Raw genomic sequence first — 22,132 nt, 5'->3', positions numbered from 1 at the left:
AAACACATTCCTCAGTATCTGCTGTCTAATCGGTTCTCTGTTCAACCGCTTTCTTGTTCTCCTCTCTCTGTTTCCATCTCAAGTCCACGTTCAGAGCTCTCACGCCCGCTCTAATGAGCGCCGTCTGGCTGACAGGTGCTGTTTTCCAGCTCTGGGGTCAGAGGTCACCCATGCCCCCCTTAGGGTCTCATTAGAGCTGATTTACTTCTGCACACACTGGAGCTTGGGTACTGTCACTACCTGTGTGTATGTATATGTTTTTGAGCAAGTCCTAAGTGGGTTGTGTGTGTGTGTGTGTGTTACGCCGGCAGTGGATTCTCTGCCTGCGTTCGTGTTTCTCCTTCAGTTTCTTTTGCAAGATATTTTTCTCTTCTCCCCCTAGAGGGCTGGTCTACAGATAGGTGTCATTCTCTCCCACATCCTCTTCAAACACAAGTTCTTACCATGCGCCGCCATACAGAGGGAGGCAGCGATCGGTCAGGCCCTGGAGTGTGCATAAGGATGTTAAGCCAATGTGTCCGCACAGCCAGCGCAAGTTTCACTCTAAATGCAGCGTTAGTAATGGAAAAAGCCTTTAAATTGGACATACCAGCTGGGCCAAGGAATTGGCGCACTGCTGAAAAGAACTAATGGACGAAGCAGCGCGTATAGGGGGGTGGGGGGGGTGCGGCCTGAGAATGGTGTGTGTTTTCATGCTGGCAGGCAGCGTGTGTCCTGTGGAGCTGAGCTGAGGGGCAGGGCTTTGACCGGCCTGCGGCAACCGCCAGCACAGCTTCCGGTCATCTCACCTGTCCCACGCGGTAAGGTTTAGTGCGGCATCTCGTCGGCGGAGTCGTATGCAGCGCGGTTAAAATACACAGCTCGGAGATAAAGAGTGTTCGTCGAGAAGTACATGTAATAAAACCCAAAAACTGAAAACACCCAGAGGCCAAATTTTAAATATAAGCATAGAAAATCCCTCCCCCCCCATGAGCAGTAGATTTTTTTTTATCAGAGATTATGTTTCACTGTCTCTTTCGTGTTTTATTGTCAAGCACAGTTAATCGTCCACTATCTGCTTTCTGTCTCAATAGGACAGAATAGGAGTATCTGTATTTTATATAATGAAACTAGAAAAACAGCAGGGGGGTGTGGTGGTGCAGCGGGTTTGGCTAGGTCCTGCTGTCTGGTGGGTCTGGGGTTCGAGTCCTGCTTGGGGTGCCTTGCGATGGACTGGCGTCCTGTCCTGGGTGTGTCCCCTCCTCCCCAGCCTTGCACCCTGTGCTGCTGGGTTAGGCTCCAATTTGCTGCGACCCCACTTGGGACAAGTGGTTTCAGACTGTGTGTGCGTGTGTAAAAATAGTGTTGTGAAGGAAATGTGTGTGGCGTGTTGGGATGGGTGCGTATATTTTGGGTAATCTGTGCTTTAGGTGTGTGCGTTCGTGACGCGAACAATTCCGCAGGACATCGCTTTTGTTAAAATAATGGATCACAGCTTGCACGGAGTGAAAAGTTGTCAACCCTCTTTTCCACATGACAATGAATTCAGTTAAGAAATATATCTGAATTTATATGCTTGTGGGAAATAAAGTTTGATGTTTGGATTTGTATTTATTCATTCAGGAGGCACTTTCCTCTAAAGCAATGTGCAACTCAGAGATGCGCATTTCATCAATGACAGAGTCATAGATGCAGAATGACATGAAGGATATTTTTTATCTGTGTGAAAAAAATGTTCAGAATTGGTTTATTTTCATTAAATGGTAAAGGAACCACCTGTGATGTGATGATATGAAACTAACTCAGTCTAAAAGGTCAACCACACACACACACACACACACACACACACACACACACACACACACACAGTCTGAAACCGCTTGTCCCGAGTGGGGTTGCGGTGAGCTGGAGCCTAACCCGGCACCACAGGGTGTAAGGCTGAAGGGGGAGGGGACACACCCAAGGCGGGACGCCAGTCCATCACAAGGCACCCCAAGCAGGACTCAAACCCCAGACCCACCGGAAAGCAGGACCCAGCCAAACCCACAGCGCCACAGCGCCACCGCGCCCCCCAAAAAGTCAAGCAGGTTAATTAAAATAAACTTGTCTTTTTTTAGCAACAGTACACTGAAGTCGTTAAACTGCGAAAATCGGTTGCCGTGTTAATTGGAATAAAAGGTTGCTGAACGAGTTTGAAATTACACGGAACGAGCTTACACATGGAAGGGGTGTGTGTGAAATATCCATGGTGAACATAGCTCTGCAGATGTGGGGGTTGGGGAGCACCAGAGAGAGAATGTCCTGCTGTCGGAGCAGCGGAGATGGAGCCAGCACCTGCAGCCCAGGAGGACACAGCACGTGGGCACTTCTGCTCACATCTGGGAGGTATCCTGTCTTCGGTTTAGCTCCGTACCTGGAGCGCCGGGGCAGCTCTGCATGTGAAGAAAAAAAAAGTCTGATCAAACCCATTTGTATCAGCAGGAGCTTACGATGCATTTTTGTCTGGGAAAGTGGGTTGAAAGGGAAGGCAGACCCAGCCTATCTGGGTTGAGAGCAAACGGGGGTGGGGGTAATTACTGACACATTTTCTTGTGGTTAAAGCACACATTTTCCCTTAAGGGGCAAAGAGGGCCACATCGGGCAATAGAGCATACACATGCACGCCTGCAAACGCTCACCACGGTAAAACAGTGGATATCCAGGCTTTGTATGAAACGGGTGAGAGCGACACCAGCCCCCTCACCTGCCAGATGACGCGGAGAAGGGTCCTCACGGACAGGTACCCCCGCTCCGTTCCTTTCTCCCCAGTCCGGCGTGAATCGTTCAAGAGCCCGCGGCGTGTGTGAGAAATGGTGCGCGTGTGTGTTTGTGCACAAATAACCATCCCCCACCACCCCCTTTGGGGTGCAGCAGAATGTGTGGAATGTAATAGAATGCCAGCTCCGCACTGGAGTTCGGCCTCATTAATAACAGGTGAGCAACGTACTACACGGTGCGACACGCACGCAGAAAATATATCGACTGAACTCTTGAGGACTGTTGCGTTTCCCTTTTTTGGTGAGCGATGCAGACACAGGGTTTATATTTAACGCTTTATTCTGCACGGTACGCTCTTTTAAGACGACATCTTTCTTCTTCTCCCTCCCCCTTCAGCTGATGGTATCCTTCTTGCCCTGCTTCTCACAGTGCGCTCGTACCCAGACGAAAGGAAGGGTCGGGGGTCTGGCACAGTAACAATGCACTACCTGAAAGGTGGCCATGAAGCACTGTCCATAAACAGATAATCGCGATTCCGTGCGCGCATCCCAACTGCACGCATAACAACTTCCTAATTGTAGACAGGTCAACACCCCCACGAAGAAGCCTGGGTTTACTTTTTTTTTTTTTTTTACCCCTTCGCCGCCTGTCATTATTATTTGTCTGACAGCGAAGCGAGTTGAGGGAGGTGGGGGTGGATGGAAGCCAGCACACACACCTGCAGCGCTATGGAGCGAGCCTACCTGCCTGCGCCTGTCAGAAGAATAACCTTCATCAGTCTTCATCGGTTTAACGGCTGGATTCACGGTAACGACAATCAGCATAATGATTGTGCCAAAAAAGATCAGCAGGGTCGTTGACTTTATTATGTCCTCGATCGGAGCTTGGCGCTGGTCCGAGCGAGCTAAAAGAGGGTCGCCCCACTGACGCGAGGACAGAGCGCTCGAATTCTTATATTACATCAGGCTCCCGAACTTGATCATTAACGTCTGGTTCCTTTTTACTGCAGAGACGAACAGAGCCCAGGTCGCCGGACACAAAAACACATTGAAAACAGATGTGAGAAGGCACAGCTGGGGCCGCTGAAACAAAGATGAAGACGGGCATCAAGCATCCTGACAGGGGGAAACTGAGGAAAGCAGAAGGGGGACATGGGTTTGACTTCCACTCAGCTCAAGCGGGATGTGCACCTCCACACAAACGCTGGCCTGCGGTAATGCACAGCACAGTATTCACCACATTTTTTATTATTAAAATTTACAGTATGTAGCTGATGGCTTTGTAAAAGGTGCCTTATGTGACACACACACATTTTCAGAACCGCTTGTCCCATATGGGGAACCAGAGCCTACCCGGCAACAGAGGGCGTAAGGCCGGAGGGGGAGGGGACACACCCAGGACGGGACGCCAGTCCGTCCCAAGGCACCCCAAGCGGGACTCGAACCCTAGACCCACTAGAAAGCAGGACCCGGTCCAACCCACTGTGCCACCACACCCCCGCCTTATGTGACAATTTTAATTATTTACCATCTATACATTAGGTTTTTTACTTGTCACTTGGGGTTTAAGTCCTGGGATCGAGGCACTACAGCAGGACGTGGGTTCAAAGGTGACAGCCCTAACCAGGACATTACTTGATCTTTCCAAAAGGCCAGTTTTGGTGTAGCAGAGGCTACCTTTGAGACACGCAGCTCGACATTCCGGTAACAGTTCCTTCGGCTTTGCTCATGTTTTGAAGAAGGATCTCTTTCAGCACTGAGGGCCTTCGGGTTAAGACGAGGTGGGAGGCGGAGGGAATAAAACAAGCCGTGCTTAATGTAAGCACATGTCAGACAATAAAGTTATTTGTTGCACAGCTATGTCTGAAAAGAAAGAGGAGAAGGAAAGGAGAACCTGTAATGCCCTGGCCGAGCAGGAGCACGGAAACCTGCCAAAAGCAGCTCGGTTTTTTTTTCTGACCATTCTTTGAAAGTGCAGAACTCGAGCGAGTCCGGGAGTCCTTGCGGTTAAAGCGGACGCGGGAGGTAAAGGAGTGAGATACACTGATTTATGGAGAGAAAGCGCGAGTACGCGCAGAAGGAGGGAGCTCTCGATGTTGGTCGTCGAGAGACACAGCCTCGGAGAGGGGGAGATGAAGAGGAGATGAGGAAGGGAAGGGAGGGGAGGGACCCAGTTGCTGGATGGAGAGGGAAAGATAGAGCAGCCTGATCTATCACTTCTCCCTCCGCTCTCCGCCCGTCTTCAGCGGGTCATATTACTGGTTCCACTTGAAGGTCCAACGCGGGCCGAGCTGGATCTGGATCTGGATCTTCACCCACCACTTCTCCTCTTTATTCCTCTCACATTTGCACTTTCTTTCCACGTTCGGTCGTCGCTGGCTCGGTGTCTGCGGTGTCCTGCGGGGCGGGCAGCCTGACTGTCAGCGCGGGCGGGCGGACGGTGAACCCCGCGCGGCGGCTCGGTTCGGGCTCGGTTCCGCCGGTCTGTCCGCTTCCCCAGCGCTCCAGACCGTAAGTGTCCGCTCTCTTCGCTCTCTTCTCCTTGTGTTTCCCCTTTGTCCGCCGACCGACTGCTCCTACCGTGATTCATCCGACAGAACTTGATCGTTTTAACTCAAAAATGTCAGCTCGCGGACCCCCACCGTCCTGCTTTACAGCGTTTGTCGGTCGATCCGGGCTTAGCGGCGCTCCTGGCACGCGACTTCCGAACGTCCTCGGACAAAACCTCAACCCCAAACTGTCAAGTGGCCCCGATCGGAAGCGAAGTGATCGCGTTCCTATAAATTTTCGCCCCGCGCTTCTCCGACGCGTGAAATGCGTCACCGACGTCCCGCGCTGTCACGGCAACTCGCGGAGGGAAACGTTAATGAACAATTAGAGCGACGCGTTAACGGACCGACAAACTCTTCGGTGCGCGGCTACATCGCGAGGCTTGAACTGCGTTTCGTGAAAACGTGTCCCGTTTTGTATGAGGAGTAGTAAAATTTGGGCTCTGAAATGAATGCTTGTTGTACGTTCGTGGCTGGGTGAACTGTGTAAATTTGGCGTGTTACTGTGGTGGAGAAGCACCGTGAGAAGGACACCGTGGACTTCTCATCACGCCCCCCACCCCCAGGCCCGGGTTGTGCGCACCTGTGGTATGTGATTTTTTTTTTTTTTCTTCCCCGAGGACACACCGTTATTGTTATTACGCACTGGGAGGGGTTCGAGCCGCACCGCACCGCACCGCACCGCCACTGTAGGGTTAAAAGGCACCATAGCGAAGCCCTTTGGAGACGCATCGTTCCGCTTTATTGGAGTCAGGTGGTGTCTCACGCATTACTTTCCACTCCAAACACTGTCTCTTTCACTCTGTTCTCTGCTCCCCTTTTGTATATATTCATCTGCCATAAAGGCAGTTAATGCTTCCAAGCAAGAGTATCGCATTACTTGGGGCTGCGAAGCATTTGCGTTATTTATTCATTTAAGGGGCTGTTTTGCGCAAAAGTGACTTACAGAGTTATGCAGGATTTTGCTGACGCCTTCTTACCCCTGCTACCTCATCTACACAGAATGGGTAAAAGCCCGCGCGAATGCAGCGTGAGACCGCACGAACCCCGCTCAGATTGACCAAGGGCTCGAACCCACGTCCTCTCGCACCGCCATGGCGCTGCGCCACCGTGCCGCCGGCGCTGAGCAACGCAACAATCAGTGTAAAGGGCGGCATTTTACTGGAAAATGACATTATCGTGGTGACATCAGTTAGAATATGTTGGAAAACCCGCTCCTTCCAGTTTAATTGGCGTTATCCAGCTTTGATAGGTAATGTAAACTGTATTTAACGTATTACTCACCCATTGCCAAGAACGAACAAGTCGAGGCTGGTTTACACTATGAGCAATAACGCAGTCAACACCATAAATTCCTGCCGTGCTGTGGAGGGAAAAAAAAAAAAAGTTGTTTAAACTTTTCCTCGTGATGTGATGCGTGAAGCTTCGCTTTTCTCAAGGAGCCGGACGATGAGAGGAACAATTTCGGTTTCTGAAAAGTACAAGTGATGACTGTCAGGAATACAGCTCCCTCGTGTGCGCTTTGGAGACGGTGCCGCGAGCAGGGCCGCACCCACCGTTAGAAGCGAGGCTGACGAAGACGATTTGGTCCTGTTCTTCCAGGTGTTCCCACAGGTGTTCCCCCAGGTACCCCTCCAGGTCCCCGCCTGGCGCGGCCATGTGGCGGCGCGCTGTGATTGGCTGCGCGCTCTTGGCGCTGTGCGCCGCGGCCCCGCCACCTCACATCAACCGACTGGCGCTGTTCCCCGACAAGAGCGCTTGGTGCGAGGCCAAGAATATCACCCAGATCGTGGGGCACACGGGCTGCCAGCCCCGCTCCATTCAGAACAGGTCGGTGGAGCACCGAAGTGCCGGAACCAGGATACCCAATCCCCCTCCTGGGGACCCCGCTGGGGATGCTGGTGTTCCTTCCTCCTGCCCGTGCGGCTTAGTCAACTTAATTAAATTCTGACTGTGATTTGTCATGCTTTCGCATTCTTTACGTCGTTGTACGAGATTGTTTCGAAGGAAGCGCTCCGGAAAGGTTCTTAAATCTTAGCGGGCTTGAGGCGCAATATTTAAGAAATGCATCTTTTGAAATGCTCGGGTCGGCGGGGTGAATAGGATAAGAGCCTCCGAACGGCCGTTATCAGTGTAATGCGATGCGACTATCCAAGCTCATTTTGTTTTTAACTCCAGAACCCAGTGCTGTGTTTACAGTGAAGCGTATTGTCTGTGTGTGTGTGTGTGTGTGTGTGTGGGACCTGTTTCTCAGGACCAGACCCTAACTGTGGTCCAATATGTCTTTTCCTCTCCATTTCCTCACTCCCCTTTCGTGGTGCCCTTCAGGGCCTGCCTGGGCCAGTGCTTCAGCTACAGCGTCCCCAACACCTTCCCACAGTCCACTGAGTCCCTGGTGCACTGTGACTCCTGCATGCCGGCACAGACCCAGTGGGAGGTGGTGAGTTCCCGCAGGTCTCTCGGTTCCTGTGTCCTCACCTTGCTGTGCCCTAACTGTGCCTGCGGCAGGACCAAACTGAGCGGGTAACACTCATCCAGCATGGTAGAGGAGCTGATATATACGGTACTCACTGTTACTCAAGAGTTTTAGCTGTGAAAATCGATTGCTTTCCTCTTACAAAGCCAGTTCTCCTTTTGGTGAAGATCAGATGACTGTGCTACATACGTTCACATTTACATTTATTCCTTCAGCTGACACTTTTCTCCAGAGTCACTTACAGTGATTTACCAATTTACGCAGCAGATTAATTTTACGGCAGTAATGTAGGGTATATGCCTTGCTCAGCTTTACTGCAGCAGGACATGGGGTTCAAGCTTGCTGTACTTGCTGAGTATTTGCTGTACTTGACTGTGTGCTAAAAACCTGCTCCGTCTGTAGGTCACCCTGGAGTGCCCCGGGAACGAGCAGGCCCCCCGTGTGGACAAGCTGGTAGAGCGCATCCTGCACTGCAGCTGCCAGTCTTGCAGCAGGGAGGCAGGTCAAGAGGGGGCGCTGCTGCAGCTGTACCCATCTGAAACAGTCCCAGAGGGCCCGCCCTCTCCCGGCGAAGAAGAATCCCAGCCACACGCCAAGTCCGACTCCAACTCCGATGCGCATCATGAGCACGTGCACCCACACATGGACCCACAACGGCACATGCACACCCCTGCTGGCTAAGGGTTGGAGGGGAAAGGACGCTACTTACTGTCTTTCCTTAGTCCTCCCTCTGCGTTGCTTCCACCTCACAATCTGGATCTCCTCTTTTTTTCCCCTCCGTTCGAATCCCTGTACCGAGAGATGCCTTTGAATCGCTTTCTTCGCTTTACACTTTCGCTGTCTTGACACAGCTGAAGCACTTTTAGAGTCGCAGTGTACATACTACATCGGAGCTTACATAAACGCAAGCATGCAGTGAGATTCACAGACACACGAATAGAGCTCACAACACACCGAAACAAAGAGGACGACGTGTGCAGTGGCACCCGGACACACACACACACACGCACACACACCCGCGCACATAACGGTTACGCAAACACAAAGCGGGAAGACTCAGCGAGCATATGAAGAAGCAGTGTCCCTCTCACCCCCGCACTGAGCTGTGTGTGATGGTGTGGCCTCTGCAGCCTCAGCACAGGGGTCGAGGAGTCAGGGCTCACCTTTCTTTTGGCTATAGACTGTAAACCCTGTAATCACTCCTGTGTAAACTCGTGTCCTGGAGTATAATAAACTATAGAGTAATTTACAGCAGTGATTTTTCACCCGTCTTTATGCAGACTGTCATTTGCTGGAATATGAGTGATGTTTTTTTTTTTTTTTGCAGTTTGCAGAAAATGTTTAATGTACAGTAGCAATGTTTTCTCTGCTCTTACTAGGGCACAATGTTTTTACCACAACTGCAGAAACACATACTGCATCTACAGCAGTGCATCATTACATTTCACGAGTTATCTTAGTACATGGTCTGCATTAGGGTTTAAGTCATTTGATTTTGATTTTAGTTTATGCTTCACAGAAAAATAATGCTTTATACTGTTATTATGAATTGCAAAACAGGCACAGAACATTATGCAAATGTGGCAAAAAAAAAAAACGGCAACGGCATAAAATGCGCTCCAGTTTTTGTTTGAAAAAGTAATTAATTGTAGCAATTTAAAAATCAAATGAAAATAGCAAAGGGGGGGTTAAATATATTTCATATCTGGATATGGTGTATGAATGAAAGTGCCAAAAGTCTTAATTAAGCACTAGTGTGGTAAACCAAATTCTCCACATTTTGATATATGAGAAGGTATACTTGTTTTTTGTAACCACAAAAATGCTGTTCAAAGTCAGAATTTATATAAATACATTTTAACTCAAAATGAAGTCTTTAAATCCATCAAACCCATTGTGATTCTATGATATAAGCATCAGTTCTTCCGGTTAAACAATTATAGGCCATCCTTACATAAGAGGATGCAGATATTTTACCTCCATAAATTTCAAACTGATATTATTTCAGATCATGCAGAAATAAAGTGGCCCAGAACAAAAACACTCCATCTAAAATACCTGTATATGTTCAACGTGAATTTAACACGTTTCAGATGAAGGTAAAGAATACTGACTGAAATAACTGTCTTAAATTGCATTTATACGGTTCTGTGTTGCTTGTTTTTATCGTCACTTTTGTTAGGAAACAAGCAAAATCAAAACAAGATGTAGCACAGAAACTCAGACAGACACATACATACATATATAGATTCATAGATACAGTAATACAGACATATATAGATATATTCATGCATACATATACAGTATTAAGATTAAGACGGCGGCGCGTGCAGACACAGTGGCTTGGCTCTCTCCCAGTAAAGCAGTAGCTTTTAACACATATAATCGATCTCAGTCCCGCTCCAGTAGATTGAGGAACAGCTCCTTTCCCAGAACTGTGGCCTCCATAAAACCTCTCCGCACAACCAGAGAACTGATCACAAAAAAAGCAGGAGGTACCTCCATCAGTGTCCCACATCCAGCCGCCCCTTCATCCCCAAGGCTGCTAAAGATTGAGGACTTCAAAGTTTTAATGTAAATCTTATTAATTAATTAATATTAATTAACATTTATTTATTTAGCGGACGCTTTTCTCCAAAGCAGCTTCCAATGAACTCTGTGTAGTGTTATCAGCCCACGCACCTTATTCACCGCGGTGACTTACACTGCTAGATACACTACTTACACTGGGTCACTCATCCATACATCAGTGGAACGCACACGCTATGGGTGAACCTGAACAGCATATCGTTGGAGTGTGGGAGGAAACCAGAGCACCCAGAGGAAACCCATGACTAATTACATAGGTCACTGATCCATACTTCAGTGGAATACTCTCTCTGTCACTCACACATATTTTAAGTGTTCTTTCTGCTGCTGTTGTACTGAGGGTTGCCACACAAAATTTCATTGTATTGCATACAATTACAAAGTATCTTATCTTATCTTATCTTATCTTATCTTATCTTATCTAGATACGTTTTTTCATAGATTAAAAACCCTTTGCCGTGTGGCCGCTGCCCCCTACTGGTCAGTATGAAATACTTCACCCCAAAAAATGGAAAAGACTATTCCTTGTTCACATTGCCATGGAACACTATCTGGATGTTGTGGTGGGCATGAATGGTCTGAAAAAATATGCAAAAATGTGTGATTGCATTACAACGCACTGGCATCCCATCCAGAGAGGACCACGTCTCACGCGCTGTGCTTCTGGTATAGGCTCCGGACCACTGCGACCCTGCAATGGGCAAGGAGGAGAAAACTGAACTACTGACACCACAGCTGCTGCAGCACATTGCTCTACCCTCTTACTTTGCACCCATTCTTTTACTGGGCCTGTTGTGACGCACAAATAAACAGTAGTTTGTGTATAATGCACTATTTATTTACTGTCTGAAAATCTTAACTTTATCTGTTTTCGCCCTTTCGCTTTCAAACATAGTTTTTGTCTGGACTGGATAAGGTGCAGGTGGTCTTCACCGCTAAATATGGGATGAAAAGACAAGATAAGTCTAACACACTCACTTACACATTCTCCTTCCTGAAGCCAAACATGCTCGCACACGAATTCCCTTGTAAAGTCTAAGACTCTCATACACTCCCTCATACACGCAGTCTGACACATACAAGCATGCAGGGTGTGTTAGAAGGCAGGAGGCCAGCCATACACCCAAGGAAGCACTTAGCCCCAGGGCAGCCTGTTCTCTTCCCTCTGATAGTTCTCATGAACTGAAATGTTGTTTAAATATTTAACACTATTAACAATTTCAAGGTTTTGTAATGTGCTTCTGAAAGTTACATATCGATTATGTCTGAAATGAGAATTGAGCAATTCCCAATAATCCACACACACACACACACACACACACACACACACACACTGTCTGAAACCACTTGTCCCATACAGGGTCGTGGGGAGCTGGAGCCTAGCCCGGAGGCACAGGGCATGGGGCTGGGGAGGATGGGACACACCCAGGGCAGGACACCAGTCCATCACAAGGCACCCTAAGCGGGACTCGAACCCCAGACCCACCGGAGAGAAGGAGACGGTCAAGGCCACCCCCCCCAAATAATCTAACAACAATCAAATATTGATTTTCCACTCATTTGGAAGTTAGAGCACAATGCACAAACATAAAGACAGAGATACATTTTTTGTCTATTTCATAATGTGTAAGTTTCCAATTGACATAACAGCAGGAATATACAGTATAAGGACAGATGTTAGTAAATAGCCGAGAGTGATGTTCATTTTAAAGCAGAATTGTTTCTCCAGATATTTTGTGCTGCTGTCAGAATGCTGTCCACGTACTCCAGTCTTCTCTCATAAATATTTCCAGAAAAGAGTCAGCAGTAAACTAATAACGATGACTGCTGACTGAAACTTTATAAATGTGTGAATATTCTAGAATGCAACTGAGGCTGATATATGGTGCTGCGGTTTGAAAGAATTAAATGTTGTGCACAGAAACTTTCGTTGACTTCTCATACACAAGGTCTGTACGAGATTCAGTCAACAATGCATATTGTCCGAGACCGCTCATCCCAAGCAGGGTCGGGGTGGACCGGAGCCTAACCTGGTAACACAGGGCTGGAGGGGGAGGGGACACAGCTAGGAGAGGACGCCAGTCCGTCGCAAGGCACCCCAAGCGAGATTCGAATCCCAGACCAACCAGAGAGCTGGCACAGGCCAAACCCGCTGCACCGCTGTGCCTCCATTCAGTAAACCATGCATTAAGATAAAGGGAACTCCCAAATGGAGAGCGGAACAGGGAGTTTATCCTTCTCATATGTCATATCCATCAATGGTCACAGTGGACAACTACTGAGAGAGCCGTAATTTAATTAAATTCACATTTACTCATTTTAAGCGACACACACACACACACACACACACATTTTCAGAACCGCTTGTCCCATATGGGGCCACGGGGAACCAGAGCCTACCCGGTAACACACGGTGTAAGGCCAGAGGGGGAGGGGACACACCCAGGACGGGACGCCAGTCCATCACAAGGAACCCCAAGCAGGACTTGAACCCCAGACCCACCGGAGAGCAGGACTGTGGTCCAACCCACTGCGCCACCGCACCCCCCTCAAGCGAGACAAACTAACTAAAAAAATATCTTGCCTTCTGACTTTTGTCATCGCTCAGAAAGCGTTTAAAACCCTGATTAGAATTTTTGAAAAGACCTTGGTCAAAATTAAATGAACAACTCAGGCAAACGTAACGAACAGGTAATATTTCAGGAACAAGAAACACTCTTGGATCCCCACATGGATCCCCACATTCAGAAGTGCGAACCACTGATGTGAAGTGTAACCGCCTTTCCGAGGATGACACAAATGGGTAGTATCATTAGCATATGTCAAGTTCAACATCTTGTCCACACGGATGCATGCATACATACCTATTAAATGTTTGTGTGGTGTTGCAGCAGTTGTCTTGAAGGACGCAGGTTCACATCCTCCCTGCTGCTGTAGTAGACTTGAGCTCTAGTAAAAATCACCCAGCTTTCTATATCTTTACATTTATTCATTTAGCAGACGCTTGTCACTAAAATGATGTACATCTCAGAGAAAAATACAATGCATGAATGACATCAGCAGAAGGAGAGGTTTGGATGCAGATGCGTGATTCTAGAGTACAGTCCATTTGTCACTTAGCAACGTACGCATCAGCGTACATCCCAGGAGTAGCTGATAAAGCATTTTCCACTGTGAAACAAATTGTTCTGAAAAAAAATAATTAAACATAAACATGTTTATCATGCATTTGCAAGATCAGGGGAGAAGTGAGTGTGATAAGAGTTTTCAGACCTTTCTTACATGTAGAGAGAGATTCAGCAGTTCTGAGTGACAGGGGGAGGTTATTCCACCACATTGGATCCGGAATGAAAAACTTTTGCTCTTTTGATTTTGGACCTTGTGTGCGTGGGACCAGCAAGCGGGCAGAGATGGAGGAGCGTAGCAGTCTGGTTGGGGTGTAGCGAGTGATTAGGTCTTATAGATATCGGAGAGCTGAAATGTTGATGGTTTTGTAGGCTATAGAGGTATGGCTATACCTGTAAGAGATTATTTTGGAAGAGGCTGAGTGGTTCAGTTCAGTACATCCTGAGGGCAGTCTAGTTCCTCCTGTCTGGGCATCATTAGCCCTGCATGACTGGATGTTCTGGAGAACACAACTGGTGTTGTTCAGCGGTCTGTCAACCGGCTGCCGCATCGACACACCCTGATCTGTTGAGGATCTGTCGGGTCCTGGCAAGTTGTCAGTTTGCCAGCACTCAGAATCACAAGGTTTGCAAAACTGATATCAGCCCATGGGAAGAATAGGAAGGACTGCTGCAACACACACACACACACATTGACTGAAACCGCTTGTCCCAAGCAGGGTCGCAGTGAACCAGAACCTAATCCGGTAACAGAGAGCATACGGCTGGAAGGGACACACCCAGGACAGGACACCAGTCCATCACAAGGCACCCCAAGCAGGACTTGAACCCTAGACCCACCAGAAAGCAGAACCCGGCCAAACCCACTGCGCCATCACACCCCCATGTCCCTCCTACTACTAAAATAAAATATTTTATTAATAGAACTGAGATTTAACCAAAGTGCTGCACAGAATATTGCCAGCAATAGGAAGTCAAAAAGTGCTTCCAGGTACCCCCCCAGAAAAGGATAGATATTTATGTCCAGAGAGGTCCATGTCCACCTTACAGTTGGGGATCATGAACCAATAAAGTTTAAAAGAAAAGAAAAAACACTTCACCAAAGTGTGAGAGCTAAAAAATGGTCTATGATGCATTCTTTACACTCATAGTACACTGTGAAAAAATAAAACATCCAAGAACTAGATACCGTATGGCAACAACCCAAATGAAAATACATAGAGGAGTAATTGAGGACTGGCTAGGGAGTTGATCCCAGGTGCATCTTGGCACTGCTGCCCACAAAGATAAGCGAGGTGTAAGACCAATTAGGCAGAACAAGTATGGATTCTTCAAAGCGAAATGTTTTGCTAAGCTGACCAGGGTTTCACCCAAGATGAACTTTCCAGAACCTTCCACAGCCCCTGTTTGGCACAGCATGACCCACACTGTGTAAACTGAGCTATCAGTTTATCAGGATGTTGTGCCCAGCTCCAATATAAAACTGGAAACGATGAAAGTTTTTTGTAAAATGAGTTAATGTGTAAAAGCTGAACCATGCATGTCTAACCGTGAACTAATATGTAAAATGTTACTGCTTTTACAGATTCACTCATGGGTTAGGCAGATGTGGTCATTTATTTCTCAATATCCCCTTTGAGGGACTTTACTATGGATCCTGTAAACTTATAAAACTTTGAATTTATCACTCAAAGTCATAACACAAAATAACGGAATGACTCCCGAGCGATGCAAAGGGCCTTTCATGCCATTATCGTATAAATAACGGTAAACCCAGTCCCATGAGGTGTCTAATATTAGCATGCCATGTATTTTGCTTTCCCAGCTTGAAAACTACCTTTTTCTAGTAATTGTTGCTGACAAGCCTGCCGCTGGTGAGCTTACAAGTGGAGTTTTGTTATATTGCATCTGCAGCAAAAAAAAGCAAATTATTAGCAGTCTTGCAAACAAGCCGCGAGGCGAAGAAAAAAAAATTCGTAATACATGCTTTCCCCACCCAGAAATCGGTCTGTGCCTTTTGCTTTGGGAGAGGGGCTCCAGGTTACGAGGTGTGTTCTGTCGTTTCCGTCAAGATTTTCGGAAACCGGAAGGATCTAGATGCTGTCGCAGAAGCTTCAGAGGCTCTGCGCATTGCCATAGTACCCCAGTACCCTGCTAATCAACTCAGCAGCTCATTTGGATATGCAAAGATATTTACCTTGCTTTTACATGAGTGAACTTCCCACTGTTTGGAGCATTTTAGGGTACCAAATGATTAAAAACCATGTTTTTTTTTCTCAAAGCAGTGCTTTTATACACCCCTGACCTCTTCCCCAGGACCAACCCACACACAGGTTGCCTACAATAGATTGAAATTTAGAAAGGTCTGTTCCATGAAAATGCTTGCAGATCCTTAATTGTGAGCTAACGCAGCTGGATTTGGCTCGAAGCTGGTTTAAAGGCCAACAGCTTTATTAATCCGTTTTGAATGAATTAAACAGGAGAACAGACAGTCTTCACATTATGTAAGCCTACAGTTTGGTTTTTTTGCTTTGAAATAAATTTAGAGTGGGTGGACAAAGCCATCACATCACTTTTCAAGGAAAAAAATGTATTGATTGTAGATGTACCGGCAGCATTTTGACAAAGACAATGAAGCATCTACAACGCACTTTTTTTTTTACAATGCACAAAACTGATCGTTTCGTAGTTTTATTATTTATTTGTAAACCAGATGCATGTATGCGAAGCAGCTCTCAGCGTTAGAAATTTTAATACTTATGCCACTTGTCTGGCTGGTAATACTGAAGCGATTCAATAAAATGACCGTAAAATGTACTAAATCCCAAAATCAGATCAATCCAATATTTATAGAAACAAAAAACTGTATCATATAAGTAGACATTTATTCGTTGAGCTTTTCTCCAAAGCGATGTACATCTCATAGAAAATACAATGTGTACATTACATTAGCAGAAAGAGAGACATAGTAGCAGATGTGTGATTCTAAAGTACAGTTTTTCTTTCCACCATATGCACCAATGTTCATCACACCAGCAGCTGCACAAAGGTTTAAACTATATATGTAATGTCCTACCACCCGATGTATCCACTACCCGTCATTCTGATGCTCCTCCCACTCAGTCCCATGACCTGCGGTCTTTGTCTCACCAGTTCAGTCCCCTGGCTTTGCCCGTAGGCTTTGAGCCTCATAAGATGCCGGGGGTGTCCCTCCCTCCGCAGCTCGTCCACTTTCATTGTTTTGGCATCTTCCAGATGCTCTTGGGTACTAACCACGACGCACGGATAGAGTTCCCTCTGTCCTTCTGCTCTCTGATGATGCCGTCATAACGTGGACACACAGACTTTTGTGTGGAGCTCAATTCTTGCCCAACTGCAATAGTAATTAAGCCTTGGGGTATGTTTTTTAGTGTTTAAAAAGTTCTGCCATGAGGTCTTTATATTAGTTGGTCTTACTGATTTTATTATTTTATTTTAAATTTTATTATTGGCATGGCAGTTTAGGATTAATTTATTTATTGAATTAAGTTTTTAATTACCGGAAATTATTAATGGAGAAATTTATTCCTGTCGAGTTAGACAGCGTGTGGAGCCAGACACCTTTGGGTGGGCCGGTGATCGAGTCTGATCCGTGAGAAAAAAAAAAAAGCTGCAATAATAATGCTTTTAAATGCACCTGCTTTATGGAATTGCATCTCTTGAAAATATATTGTACTTTCTTGTGTCTTATCCCCTTGTATATTTATATTTATTTCTTATATTTATTCTTGTTTAATAGTGTGAATTTTATGTGCATAGTACTTTGTTCACAGAATTTTAGTAGCCTTTGTTTTCATTTGGTTACCTTGTGCACTTTTAACTGGTTTTTGATATTGATGATTATAACTTATTATATGTGTATGTGCTTTTTGTGTTATTAGATGGGTCTTAGGTTTTAGGGGGTTTGATAATGTTTTATATTGTAATCTAGAAGTATTTTATATGTTTTGGAGAAGCATGTATGTGATATGATGTTTCAGGTCAGGCTGCTATTTGGGGGACAGTCCTTTCATGGGTATGTTGGCGTGTGGAAGATGTAGCTCAGTCATATATTTTGAAGCCAGGAAGGGCATTGTTTTCCTTTCTTTGAGTTTTAAATGTATATTATTGGAGAGAAACTTTGTTACTGTATTGTGAGAATGTATTTCATGTAATGATTTCTTAGTAATTTTTGTTGACCAACCGGAAATGTAGCTGTTTTTAAATTTGTTTAGCTGTAAACTTATTGATAATTGTTTTTAACTGTGTATGATATTAATAACTTCATTTTAATAAAGTTGAAGTTAAAAAGAAAAATATACTGCCTGGCCAAAAAAAAAAAGTCACCACCTGGATTTAACTAAACAAATAGGTAAGAGCCTTCCATTGGATAATTGCTGCAGTGATTAATATGTCTCAGCTGGCAACAAGTTATTTAACCCTAAGTGATGCAGTGAGTAGCTTCTCATTTCTTAAACAACCATGTCGGAAGACATAGCCTGTTGTCGTGGAAAAGATGTTATTCTGTTTCAGAAGGGTCAAATTGTTGGCCTGCATCAAGCAAAGAAAACAACTATAGAGAGTGCTGATACTACTAAAATTGGGTTAAGAACTGTCCAACATATTATTAAAACCTGGAAGGATAGTGGCGGACCATCATCTTCGAGGAAGAAACGTGGTCGGAAAAAAATCTTGAATGATCGTGATCGGAGATCACTTAAACGTTTGGTGAAATCAAATCGTTAAACGGTAGAACTCACAGCTATGTTTAATAGTGAAAGTAAAAGCATTTCCAAATGCACAATGCGAAGAGAACTCAAGGGATTGGGACTAAATAGCTGTGTAGCCTTAGGAAGGCCACTCATCAGTGAGGCTCATCGGAAATAAAGGCTTCAGTTTTCTAGGGAGCATAAAGATTGGACTCTAGAGCAATGGAAAAAGCTCAAGTGGTCTGATGAGTCCAGATTTACCATGTTCCAGAGTTATGAGCACATCAGGGTAAGAAGAGAGGCGGATGAAGCGATGCACCCATCATGCCTAGTGCCTACTGTACAAGCCTGTGGGGGCAGTGTTATGATCTGGGGGTGCTTCAGTTGGTCAGGTCTAGGTTCAGCAACGTTATGTGCCCAAAAAATGAGGCCAGCTGACTACCTGAATATATTGAATGACCAGGTTTTTCCATCAATGGATTTTTAATTCCCTGATGGCAAGGGTATATTCCAAAATGATAATGCCAGGATTCATCGGGCTCAAATTGTGAAAGAGTGGTTCAGGGAGCATGAGACATCATTGTCACACATGGATTGACCACCACAGAGTCCAGACCTTAAGCCCATTGAGAATCTTTGGGATGTGCTGGAGAAGACTTTACGCAGCGGTCCCATCATCAACACAAGATCTTAACGAGAAATTAATGCAACTCTGGATGGAAATAAGTGTTGCGATATTGCATAAGCTTATCGAAACGATGCCATGGCGAATGCGTGCCGTAATCAAAGCAAAAGGCGGTCCAACAAAATATTAGAGCGTGTGACTTTTTTTGGTCAGGCGATGTATTTTCCCCAAAGTTAACAAACCGGCCGTACTATAAATGCTAACGATACGATTTATGTGTATCTGAAATCTCGGCTGATAAGTGAATTATCCAACAGTGGCAGAGCTCAACTTGAGAAGGTGACCATGACTTCTTTACTACGACTTGCCCATGTATGCCCCCCCGTTTGTTCCACTCTTGTGAGACGGGCTAAAGGGTGAGTTGCAGAGGCACCCAGGGCATCAACCCCTGTTTTGCCACCTGTCTCTGTAACCGTGGACACAGGTGGTGTGTGCACTTCTTACACACTCTACGTCAAAGCCAAATAAAACACAGATGTAGGAAAAACTGGGAAGGACCTGTAACTGAACACACTGTACAAAAGAAAGACACGTAACACGCAGGACACATGGCAACTGCACACGAAACCTCTGATTATCAGCAGCGGCACAGGAATAGCAAGAGGAGCCGAGACAAGCAATTGCATCAAAAACAAGATCCAATCAATAGTGGTAAAAACACAGAAGCAGATTAAACCTTGGAGGCTTTCAGCTCTTCAAGTCACCAGACCCAGTGGGTTATCGTGGATCAGCCCCCTTCGCCCGCTGTGTCCCACATCCAGCGTTCCTTCCCCCTTCCTGCTGTAACGAGGCGGCCGTTCCCTCAAATTGCTTTCTTCCTCAGGGTGTTTTTCCTCCCAGCCACGAGGGCTCCGGAGATTCAAGAACCCAGCGGTGTCAAGTAGGAATCCGTGCCTCTCGGCACCCTGAACCCCAACGTGTCCCCGGATTCTCCCTTGCCGCACTTCAGGTTGGATAACCATGCTGTTGTGGTGTTAATGGAGGCCGGCGGGGTGGCAACGGAGGTGAGAACACCAGTGCTCAGCAAGCAGCTGAAGACGAAGGGCGGAAGTAAGGAGAAGAGAGAAATATCCGAGAAGAACAGCACCAGCACCGCTCATTCTCACTTCCCAAAATGACACCCCCATCGCCCCCACCGATCCCCCAACCGATCCCCCAAACAGCAACCTTCCTGAACCTCCCTTCCCATTTTCTCCCTGGGGCTCGAAATGTCATTGGTATGTTGGAGACATCAAGCAGACAGGCTTCACAGTGATGAAGATCATCAAGGTGCACAAATTCACCGGAGTCGCTGGCAACGTCGGAAAAACAAACTGGTTTCTGCAAACCCGCGCCTTGCCCCGAGCGACAGCATGCTCAAACACAGACTCCAGAAGACATGCTGGTACAGGAGAGGTTCAAGAAGGATCTCACACCCACCTCAGGACCTCGAAGAAGTGCAGGACAGTGCTCTGTGTACGGCTTGGGTGGATTGAGCGATGGAGGAAGGCGTCAACCCAAGTGGATGATGAAGGAAAGCTCTGCTTAGGGGCCGCTGTCACCGAAGGGCTTGAACACTTTAAAAAAGCTGAAGGGAAATCTATACATGCTACCAGTGATCTGAAGCCTCAATAAGAAATCCAAATTTATTCTTAAATCGTGAAAGGTCCAACACAAGAGTGCCATATAGAAAGCTGGGTGCATCTCCGATGACACGCTCAAGACAACCTGTCAAAAATGAACACTATGTTAGTTACAGTGCTGCTGCATTTTTGGTCTTAAACTCCCTATATTCCAGCCAGCTGTCTTCCTTAGTGGTGCTGCTGTTTTCCTGCTCATTTCCATTTCATTCCCACTCTATTCTTACTCTGCTTCCACTCTGCTTCTGAGCTGTTGTGTAAGGATCCGCTCAATGTATGTTCTATTTTCTCTTGCTCCACACTGTTGCAGCACATAGTGGAGTGGACACATTTGCTGGCATATGCTCAAAAGATGCTGGTTTGAGTCCCACCTCATTGCTTTGGCAATGTACTTGCCTTAAATGTGCTTCAGTTAAAAATACCCTGCAGTCCAAATGGGTAAATCACTGTATGTAACTTAACCTTGTAAGGTGAATTGCAAAAAAGTGTCAGTTAAGAAAATATGTTTCATTCATTTTTTTTCCCCTGTATTCCTCTCCTTTATACCCGCTGTGCTGTGAATTCCTCAGATGCACTCATAGTGTTTCCTGCTCTTCTCTGTCATCTCTTGGGAGAAGACAAGTGGTCACTTTCAGATTCTTCAGCTTGTTTGCCCTGGCTTGGTTAACACTGGTGTTTTCCCGTATCTGCAGTCTTCGTTTTTGCCCTTTATGTCATTTCATTTAGCAGACATTTTTCTCCAAAACAACTTCCAATCAACACTATTTAGTGTTGTCAACCCACACACCTTATTCACCATGGTGACTTACACCACTAGATGCACTACTTACACTGGGTCACTCATCCATACATCAGTGGAACACACTCTCTCTGTCACTCACACACTATGGGTGAACCTGAACAGCATATTGTTGGAGTGTGGGAGGAAACCAGAGCACCTAGAGGAAACCCACACTGGGTTTACACTACTTACACTGGGTCACTCATCCATACATCAGTGGAACACACTCTCTCTATCTGTCACTCACACACTATGGAGGAACCTGAACAGCATGTCTTTGGACTGTGGGAGGAAACCAGAGCACGCACAGGCAACCCACACAGACAGGGGAAGAACACGCAAACTCCACACAGACTGAGTGGGGCTCGAACCCGCGTCCTCTTGAACTACCGAGGTGCTTGTTTCTCCCTCTCTTTCCTATCTTGACTCCATCTGTCTAAATAAAGAAAAAAACTGTTTAAAGAAGCTGTTGGGCCTGAAAGAATGGATTCTGAAGCATCTGGGTCTTTTTTATCAGTGAGGCCTTGATGAGGCTGAAAATGTAATCCCAGTGGGAGATTAAACCAAGGAATTGAAGCAACGGGGAAGCAACAAGGAGCCCAAGATCCAGCTGGACCTGCAGCCTGGGTTAAGAGGGAATAAGTGAGCTGAGACGAGTGAATAGAAGTGAAGGCTCCATTGCGGAATCAAAAAAAACGCAGAACAGAACGTGCAAATGCGGAAGAAAGTGTAGCCGAAGAGAAGAACTCCGGGCCAGCTTTGGTGAAGAGTGAATGATGATCAGCTCAGATATGAAGCTGTGATGAGTAGTCATCATTATGATGCAATTAATTGGAAACTGGGTAG

General features: G+C 46.3%; 1 protein-coding gene across 2 annotated transcripts; it reads left to right on the top strand.

Annotated features, from left to right (window-relative positions):
- Positions 1-4,860: 4,860 nt before the first annotated feature.
- nbl1 (NBL1, DAN family BMP antagonist) lies at positions 4,861-9,007 on the top strand. 2 transcript variants are annotated; one of them, XM_018733005.2, is made up of 4 exons: positions 4,861-5,246; positions 6,887-7,114; positions 7,613-7,724; positions 8,163-9,007. In XM_018733005.2, the coding sequence occupies exons 2-4, from the start codon at positions 6,942-6,944 to the stop codon at positions 8,439-8,441; spliced, it is 564 nt and encodes a 187-aa protein (XP_018588521.1). In that variant the 5' UTR covers positions 4,861-5,246; positions 6,887-6,941; the 3' UTR covers positions 8,442-9,007. The 2 variants fall into 2 exon arrangements, with proteins under 2 accessions (XP_018588521.1, XP_018588522.1); XM_018733006.2 differs by lacking the exon at positions 4,861-5,246 and adding an exon at positions 5,257-5,872.
- The last annotated feature ends 13,125 nt before the right edge of the window (positions 9,008-22,132 follow it).

This window comes from Scleropages formosus, chromosome 2 (assembly GCF_900964775.1).
Source record: "Scleropages formosus chromosome 2, fSclFor1.1, whole genome shotgun sequence".
NCBI lineage: Eukaryota > Metazoa > Chordata > Actinopteri > Osteoglossiformes > Osteoglossidae > Scleropages > Scleropages formosus.
This window is presented reverse-complemented; position numbering and strand designations above follow the sequence as displayed.

What these genes read in the sequence shown, in the direction of transcription:
- nbl1 (XM_018733005.2), top strand. Translation starts at nt 6,942, where the DNA reads ATGTGGCGGCGCGCTGTGATTGGCTGCGCGCTCTTGGCGCTGTGCGCC. An exon ending in CCCCGCTCCATTCAGAACAG is followed by an intron (nt 7,115 to 7,612) that starts GTCGGTGGAGCA and finishes GGTGCCCTTCAG; the next exon opens with GGCCTGCCTGGGCCAGTGCT. An exon ending in CACAGACCCAGTGGGAGGTG is followed by an intron (nt 7,725 to 8,162) that starts GTGAGTTCCCGC and finishes CTCCGTCTGTAG; the next exon opens with GTCACCCTGGAGTGCCCCGG.